The 9183-nt window shown below is 37.0% G+C and overlaps 1 protein-coding gene across 1 annotated transcript; it reads left to right on the top strand.

Annotated features, from left to right (window-relative positions):
• The first annotated feature begins 5631 nt into the window (after positions 1-5631).
• On the top strand, positions 5632-8672 carry LOC113743796 (protein DETOXIFICATION 41). The gene is made up of 8 exons (XM_027271894.2): positions 5632-6189; positions 6759-7303; positions 7385-7471; positions 7544-7600; positions 7696-7934; positions 8003-8121; positions 8214-8300; positions 8391-8672. Exons 1-8 carry the CDS (start codon positions 5878-5880, stop codon positions 8460-8462), a joined length of 1518 nt encoding a protein of 505 aa, XP_027127695.1. The 5' UTR covers positions 5632-5877; the 3' UTR covers positions 8463-8672.
• Positions 8673-9183: the final 511 nt, after the last annotated feature.

The raw sequence follows: 9183 nt of genomic DNA, 5'->3' as shown, positions 1-9183 counted from the left end.
TGTTGCCATTCTTCTTATTCTGGACAGGTGCTCCTTGACATGACCTCTTGTTGTGACCAAAAGAGCCACAGTTTCCACACTTGATGTAGCAAAGTCTTTTTGGTTGTGACGCGGACTGTCCTTCATCATGTTCCCTTCTCCTTTTAGTCTTTGGTCTACTTGGAGCTCTCCTTAATGGAGGAGGCAGGACTGTTATAGGTGTAACATATGGCATAGGTGGCCACATTTTCTCATCAGGAATTGGATGAATCATACTTGAATATGTCTTTAAGTACTTATCTCTTGAGAACCAATGCTCACAGTAGGATTCCAGCTTTTCTCTCTTGTAGATAATCCCTAGTGCAGCATGTTTACAAGGAAGGCCTGAAATTTGAAATGCTCCACAATCACAAGTTTTAGCTGATAAATTGACTATGTAGGACCTGTTCATATCCCCCACTTCAAATACATCAGTAGAAGCCATAGTGAGTTCACATTGTCTTGATGCTTGTCCTATTTTTTGTAGTTTACCAAGCATCTTTGGTGTGATGGCAGTGGTGAGCATGCACCCTTTCTGATATCGCTTATGCATTTTCTTCATGAACTTCTTCCTCAGCCCATCAACAAGTGTCAAGATAGGCTTCCCTCTTAGCTCACCTATCCATGCATTGAAGGACTCAGTGCAGTTATTTGTGACATGATCACATTTTAGTCCAGTATTGAAGGTATATCTGCACCATGTTGTTTTAGGAATTTTATCCAAGTATTTCCATGCTTCTTTGTTTAACTCCTTTATGCTAGCCATGGCTTCATTATGTCCTGCAACATCAAAGCTTTTTGCTGCTCTCCAGAACAAGTTACTAAGCAGAATATCAGGAAATTGAGCTTTAAAATTACTGCAGATATGCCTACAGCAATGTCTTCCACTAGCAACAGGCACTCTCTCTTCATAAGCTATATTCAGGCCCTGAAATGATCACCAAAACATGCAAACAAGTTACACTAAAAAATACAGAATCATTGACGAGTACATAACTATTCCAGAATCTGGATGCATAACAGAATCAGAATAATGTTCAAGGCTTGTTGTGAAGCTCACCTTTTGCCTGTCACTCATGAAGGTTAGAGGACCATGAAAACCATTTTCTGAAGTAAATGGTCCAAAAAACTCCTCAAAGTAATGAAAAAACCAACTCCAGGTTTCTTTATTTTCAGCTTCAGCCACAGTAAATGCAATAGGAAAAATGCTATTGTTAGCATCTAATGTGACTGCTGTGAGAAGCACACCACCATAAGCACCTTTTAAAAAACATCCATCAAAACCAACAAAAGGTGTACAGCCTTCAACAAATCCACTTCTTTGAGCTTTGAAACTAATAAACATTCTGAGAAATCTAGGCTCAACAAGAAGAGTAGGCCTATCATAATGTATTTTGCAGATACTTTGTGGGTTGTATTTCCTGATCAGCTCTGCATACTTTGGCAATTTGGCGTACGATTCAATGTGATTGCCTTCAATCTCATTTCTTGCTTTAGTTAGTGCTCTATACATCTGCCATTTGCTTGGATGCACACCATACTTAATCATCTCAGCTTCTACCCCTTTGGTGGACATGTTGGGGTGAATTCTCATGACTGGAACTAGTTTCTTGGCAATCCAGTCAGCTGTAGCTTCTGTGTTCTTCCTGTCCATCACACATGTGTGTTCACCTTGATAAGTCTTAATCATAAAGGTCATGGAATCTAAAACTGGTGATGCATGGATTCTCCATTTGCACCCTTCAACACCACAAACAACAGTGACTCTGCTCTTCTCATTCTTCAGTCTCATAATTGGAAATCCTTTCTGAATTACATAGTCCTTTAAAACTGCTCTAAATGCATCGACATTAGTAAATAGTTGACCTTTCTTAAACTCTATCTCTACTTTTGGGTTGTACGTCCACAGTTTTGATTTCAAAGCTTGCTGAACAGGGTCAGTTTCTTCTTCATTTTCAGAATAAAGAACTAAGGCACCCTCCTCATTGTCATCAAAATCAGAAAATGACATGTCAGATTCATCACTATCGCTATGAACATCTAAATCTTTCTCATTGTCACTATCCATGCTGTGCAGCCAGCTTGAATCAGAGCTGGAATAACTATATTCACCCTCAGAATCATCAATGGCAACAACACATACCTTGTCCTTTCCTTTTCCTCTTAAGTTCAAATCAGTGTTATGACCATTTTCATTTATCTGATTAGCTTTATAAGATGGAATAACATCCATATCCTGCACATGCACATTAATCATTCTTCCAGACTTATGCATTTCAAACATTTCACGTACACTATCATCATCTGTAATATCAAACATATGATCTGTCTTAGGAATCTGACACGTCATATGTATTAACTTATTCAGATGCCCAGGGACTTCACCGAACACCTTCTCAGCAACATCAAATAGTAGATTAAGGTAACAGTAACCAATTGGATCGATATTTGGAATTCTCACTTGTTTCTCCTCATAGTGAACAGCTATATCATAAGCAGAAAAAAGAGCCATCCTAGGTTTCAAAAGTGACAGAAACTGAGCAATGTAAGTAGCAAATAGCAGACAACTGTATCTAGTTTAGACACTTATGTCTACACTGATGACTAGTCATGAACTCAAGACTATTGTAGCATTCACTGAGTTGATACAAGTCTTAAAAGATCGAAAAATAGATCATGATCAAAACATCCATTGATTAACATGTCTAAAACAACATGAATAGCAGAGTACAGCAGCTCGTCTAAAACCAGCTACAATATCATCATATTTGGCATTGATCATTACTGACAATAACATCACATTTGTTTCTGATCATTACTAACACATTCAACTCATGATGGAACAACAAACATGCATTCACTGCACTCAGTATTCAAAAATATGATCATACAAGAGCTAAAGTACAAATTTATTTACCTACTCCACTTCAGTTCTTGCAAATTAACTGCAGTTGATGCTCAAAATTGGTTCCTAGCTCACGGTCACATATGCTGTTTATCTCTCACAGACAATCAGCCTCCCATGAACTAAGCCAGAGTTCCAATTTTCTTCTCTTATGTTTCCTTCTCTCAATGGTCAGAATTTTATCTGCAAGGCACACTCTCTTATGCTGCAAGTAGGCAGCTTGTCACCTCAAGAGCAACTTGTAACAAATTGGCGCCAATTCATGGCGCCATCTTCCTCAGCAATTGCCGCCCTGTTCTTGCCTCTAAAACTAGTCTCACACTAAAGCATACTCTTAATCAAAGCTGGACGGAGACTACAGCTTGAGTTAGTTAGTTAGTTAATTAAGAAGTTAATTAACTAATTAGATAATTAGTTAAGCATCTAAAGTTAATTAGTTAATTATCTATTTATGTCAACAGATAATTAGTTAATTAATTAATTAGATTATTAGTTATTTAGTTATTTAGTTAAACTATGCATAAATAGTTAATTTAGTGTAAACTACAATTATCAAAATGACAAACATTTTATTGGGTTTAAGTCATCACATTCTTTGGTAAAATTAAATTTCAGTGAGGGTATGTTAGTAAATTGACCATGAAGAATCTATTAAATTGTGTCCGCCTTTTTTTAGGGAGGTGATTGCTATTTCAAAATTCATAGGGGAGGTCAATGCTATTACCATAAAACTCAGGGGAGGTTTCTGCAATTATCCCTTTTTTTTTGGCTTAAAAAGAAGTACAGTTAGAGGCTCAAATACTCATAGTAGTACAACAAGGCCCTATAAAAGAATGACATAGAAAGCTTTTTTATTATTATTAGTGAAAAGGTATGAACACACATTCTCTGTGTTTGGGCGTGCGTGTATGTGCTCTCGTCTTGGTATGTATGTGCATTCGTTCTCTGATTAAAGAACGGTAACATGAAAGTAGAGGTATCAAAAAAGATGATTTTGTTGAATTTGGGTGTGTTAACTTGGGTAATGGGTATAATTGGATCAACTCATTTATACTTATTTAATAAATGGTGTATGGGTATACTCAATTATCCATTTATGACTCATTTGAAATTTTAATTATTTTTTATTTTGTTGTATGCTGTTTGACAAGAAATAATGGTATTTTATTGTTATTAGATTGGTAGGAAATTCAAATTTATCTCCTTGACACTTACTAAAAATTAAAATTGAAATTAAAATTATTTTTAAATGAATATAAATGAATGAGTCAAGTCAATACCCTACCCACCAATTAAATGGATTTAATTGGATACCTATTTAGACTCATTTAAAGTTAATGAGCGGGTTTGAACGGTCAAAGTAATTAAATTGTGATTGACAAACTACACGAAAGAAACAATATGCTGCCGGCGAAGAAGATGGGTGAGAAGGGACTATGCTTTACTTGATGGTTTGCTCTTCATGTCCTAACATTTTTTAGTATTTATATTTCAAGAAATTTTAAATTCACCCATGATCATTTCCAGGTCACATTTCTTGCCTCCTTTGTTGTATGAATCCTTTGTGTTAGGTGTAAACTCATCAAAGTATGCCAAGTCAAGGGGAATTTTCTATGTTATTCTATTATATATATATATATATATATATATATATATATATATGTATACATACATACATACGTGTGTGTATGTATGCATTATGCGTGTATGTATATATATGTATATGTATATGTATTTATGTAAAATTAATATATTTATGACATTATTATTATGTCGTCATCTGGATCTCATTTTTTTTTTATTTTTGATAAATGAAAGGTTTTGAATCAAGACCAACTTACAATCCTACTATCTTACCACCCAACCCAACCTTTTTTCCAACTAGATCTTAGGTTCTCCTCTCTACCCAACCGGTTGAACCCATTGATTCTTAGACTTCTAAGTTCCTTCGGGTCACTATCAGGTGCGAGTTTCAAACATTGCATGCAATGGGTGATTTTTTTTTTTCTGCAATAATTCGAGGCTAAGTTTGCACTTTGCAGCATCTGACGGGAAAGAAAAGGTAAACGGAAAACAGAATTGTACATAGTAATCATGTGAATTGGATCAAAATGATTGGGCAACGATCCAATAGTAATTCGACACTCAAAAATTGCGAGTTAAGAAGTTCAGGCTAGCCCATGTTATTCCTTCCACTTTGGATCCATTACAAATGGCTCATATTTTTTTCATCCAAAATAATAGACGAGGACTATCATTAGCATCCGGGCCACCTACCCTGGCAGAACCGGCTAGTCTTCTTTCTTCCTATTTTCTTGATCTTGTTGAAAGAAGGGTAGTTGTTATTTGTTGTTGGACCTTCACAACAACAACAACGTGGTGTCCTAATCATTGAAAAGTCAATGACTGGATTCTATAGCACTAAGAGCTAAGTACTAGCATATATGTAACGTTTCAGGTGGTTTAGCGTGGAACCACATTCCACATATAACATTCTTTTGAAGAATGCTATTTTGGGGCCATAGATTGTCCTGATATAAAAGAAATTGCAGGCAATAAATGATAATTGAATGATAATCTTCCTGTAATAAACGCATGATCCTGCAAAAGAGCAGTTTTTAGCCAAAGTTCCAGGTACTTTGACCAGATTAAGGACTATTAGTTGGAAAGTTTAACTTTAAAACTTCACCAACGTCTGTCGTTCTTCTATCTACTTGTCATAGATGCATTGCTTAATTATCTCTAAACTTCAAATTGGAATGGTAGTTAAAGACAAGCAAGTAAGCAAAGCATGGATGTTTATCCTCGACGCATCAATTACTAACTTCGAAACCTGATAAAATTTTGATATAAACTGCTGTGAATTTGATCTACTTCAACGAACTGGCATGCTAAAGAACTTGGTTCACTTCAGAGTTTGATTTGAAGCAGGAAGCAGAGTCATAAGTCATAACATGGGCTCAGCTACAGAATACCAGCCTCTGCTTCTTGGACTTGATTCTCATTCTCAGATTCCGGATTTGACGTCCAGTGTTATTGAAGAGTTCTTGGAGCATAGGCCGATTCCTATCCGGTGGTATCCTAAGCTATTTGCCTGGGAATCAAGGCTACTTTGGCTGCTTTCTGGAGCTTCGATTATAGTTTATGTTTTCAATTACATGCTTAGTTTTGTGACACTCTCGTTCACAGGCCACTTGGGTGCACTCGAGCTGGCCGGGGCATCCATTGCTTGTGTAGGAATTCAAGGCCTTGCTTATGGAATCATGGTAGGTTGTATCCTTATGGAATTCCAGCTGTTATATATCTATTGACTCTTTAGTTCTATATTTCTACTGCACATGTTGTGTAGACTCTTGCTTTCCTCTAAATACATGAGCTAATGTATGAAGAAGAAAATTGTTTTCCATCTTTTGTTATCCCCTGAAAAAGGAAAGATAAACAACGGAGAATCAAATATTTTGCCTTCTTTTCTGCAAATCTAGCATGCATGCTTGGTTTCTGTACATATATTATAACTTAGTTTACTTATTAGATGGTTGACTACCAATTTCCTTGATAACAAGGAAAAGGAACTTACTGAGGTAAAGAAAAAAAGAAAAAAGAGCAGGGATTCACTCAGCTGAAAATCATTTTGAATTCATTGACTAAAAAAATTGGACCAATGTGCCTCTTCTAGTGTAAACATGTTACTAATTTCCTTCTCAATTATCATTCACCTGCACATATTTCAAGCGCTTACACATATAAAAGCAATCATGTGGAGTATAATTAGTTCAAATAGCAGTCTTTTTGGTGATAATACGGTTACTGACTCCACTAATTTCTTATGCTATAGTTGGGCATGGCAAGTGCAGTTCAAACAGTTTGTGGTCAAGCTTATGGAGCAAGACAATATGGAGCAATGGGGATCATTTGCCAGAGGGCCATTGTCTTACATGTTGGAGCAGCTGTTATCCTCACATTCCTATATCTATACTCCGGCTCATTCCTCAAATCAATTGGTCAATCAGATAGCATAGCCGAACAAGGCCAAATTTTTGCAAGAGGACTGATCCCTCAACTTTATGCGTTTGCAATTAGTTGTCCCCAGCAAAGGTTTCTCCAGGCTCAGAACATTGTGAACCCTCTAGCCTATATCGCTGTTGGCGTGTTCCTCCTGCACATTTTGCTGACTTGGCTGGCCGTTTATGTCCTTAATTATGGGATCCTGGGAGCTGCTCTGACACTTAGTTTGACATGGTGGTTGCTGGTAATTTTGCAAGGACTTTACATTCTTTTCAGTCCATCCTGCAGAGAGTCTTGGACAGGTTTGTCGATAAGGGCTTTTAAAGGCATCTGGCCTTATTTCAAGTTAACCGCTGCATCTGCTGTCATGTTATGGTATGTTCATTGCGCTTCAGTCATACTTACATTAAATGCTGCTCTCTAAAGATTGATTCCTTATACTCACTGATGCTGTAGCTTGGAGATATGGTACTTCCAAGGTCTTGTTCTCATATCAGGTCTCCTTTCCAATCCTACAATCGCGCTGGACTCCATTTCAATTTGGTAAAGACATTTGCTCTGCTTCTATTCCACAGTTTAGTTATTCACAAGCTAAAATTTTGACTAAAATTGCAGCATGAACTATTTGAATTGGGATATGCAATTTATGTTGGGGCTAGCTGCTGCTGCCAGGTATGACTATAGAAGCATGAAATTGATTTTCTGCTGGATCAAACTGGACAGACTTGTAGCAACTTTAATTGTTCATTCTCCTCGCCTTGTTGCAGTATTCGAGTAAGTAATGAACTTGGAGCAGGTCATCCAATGGTTGCAAAATTCTCAGTCGTCGTGGTAACCACAACCAGCATTCTGATAAGTATAGTTTTTGCGGCAATTGTGCTGATATTTCGGGTTGGATTAAGTAAGCTCTTCACAAGTGACTCTCAAGTCATTCAGGCTGTCTCAAATTTGACACCATTGCTGGCTATCTCTGTTTTCACAAATGGCATTCAACCTATACTTTCTGGTAAGAAACTTTATAAAGCAAAACAGGCTCTGAGATGTGAAATTCACTTGAAACATGTTGATTTTCAGGAGTGGCAATTGGGAGTGGATGGCAAGCTGCTGTGGCCTATGTCAATTTGGCTACTTACTACATCATTGGCCTCCCAATTGGCTGCGTTCTTGGCTTCAAAACCTCTTTGGGAGTGGCTGTAAGTCCTGATCTACATTTGCATTGTACTACTGGCATCTATCTGTACAAATGTATGTACTGAATAACAGGCTTTGGTGGTAACAAATTCAGGGGATATGGTGGGGAATGATTATAGGAGTTTTCCTGCAATCGTTGGCACTATTTATACTAACCGTGAGAACAAACTGGAACTCTGAGGTAATCCCTTAATTGTTCGAGTTGATTATGTGAATATTCAATAGATAACCATGCAGATTGCACCACTCAAAATTTGTTATTGGCTTGCAGGTTGCCAAAGCTGCCGTTCGCTTAAAGGATTCTGCAAATGAAGAGGGACGTGATAATTCTGATGGCATTTGAGAATGTATTGTCGAATTGAATATTATCTCTTTGCAGCGTAGGAAAGTTATTTTTCCTTCTTGAAACTGCCACGGGTACCCCAGCTTCTTGTTTGTCTTTGAAATGTATGCAAGTTATTGAGGCGCTCATTTTTCTGGCAAAATGTTCAATGGATTTTGCTTCCTAGAGAAATTAGCAGAAGAATACTATGAAGTTTTTGGATTTGCTCAATTATTGCTAGCCTTTTTTGACCGCTACGAGGCATAAATGTGCACAAACAAAATCACACAGTGTTCAATTGTCAAATGAAAACGTATTGCAGTGTGGTCTATTGCAAACATTTGAGATCACATTCGTCAACAGAATCAGACACTAAATTGCTGATATCATCTAAAGTTGTATAGTTCTCTTGCCAATTGGATTTTGGTCCCTAAAGATGTAGGAAAAAATTTAATTTTGACACCCGAACAAAATTTCAAAACGGTCCTACTAGTTTTGCTGAACCTCAAAAGCAAAATGGCCCCTAATCATATGCAGCATATACAGTAATTATCTTCATCCCCATTAGGACTGCAAACGAGCCGAGTCGAGTCAAGTTTTGAGCTAATCGAGCCGAATCTCGACTAAATTTTACCAAACTCGAACTCGAGCTCGAGCTCGACGCGCCGGCAATTTCGAGCTCGAAAAAAATAAAAAAAAATAATTATTTTTATTTTTTAAAAAATAAATAAAATAATATTTT

This window comes from Coffea arabica, chromosome 5e, assembly GCF_036785885.1.
Source record: "Coffea arabica cultivar ET-39 chromosome 5e, Coffea Arabica ET-39 HiFi, whole genome shotgun sequence".
Taxonomy (NCBI): domain Eukaryota; kingdom Viridiplantae; phylum Streptophyta; class Magnoliopsida; order Gentianales; family Rubiaceae; genus Coffea; species Coffea arabica.
The sequence above is the reverse complement of the archived record's forward strand: the minus strand, read 5'-3'. Positions and strand labels throughout refer to the sequence as shown.

Bases quoted from the DNA above. Each gene is read 5' to 3' on its own strand.
- LOC113743796 (XM_027271894.2), top strand. From the start codon at position 5,878: ATGGGCTCAGCTACAGAATACCAGCCTCTGCTTCTTGGACTTGATTCT. The intron at 6,190-6,758 runs GTAGGTTGTATC...CTTATGCTATAG, and splicing joins GCCTTGCTTATGGAATCATG to TTGGGCATGGCAAGTGCAGT. The intron at 8,122-8,213 runs GTAAGTCCTGAT...TAACAAATTCAG, and splicing joins AAACCTCTTTGGGAGTGGCT to GGGATATGGTGGGGAATGAT.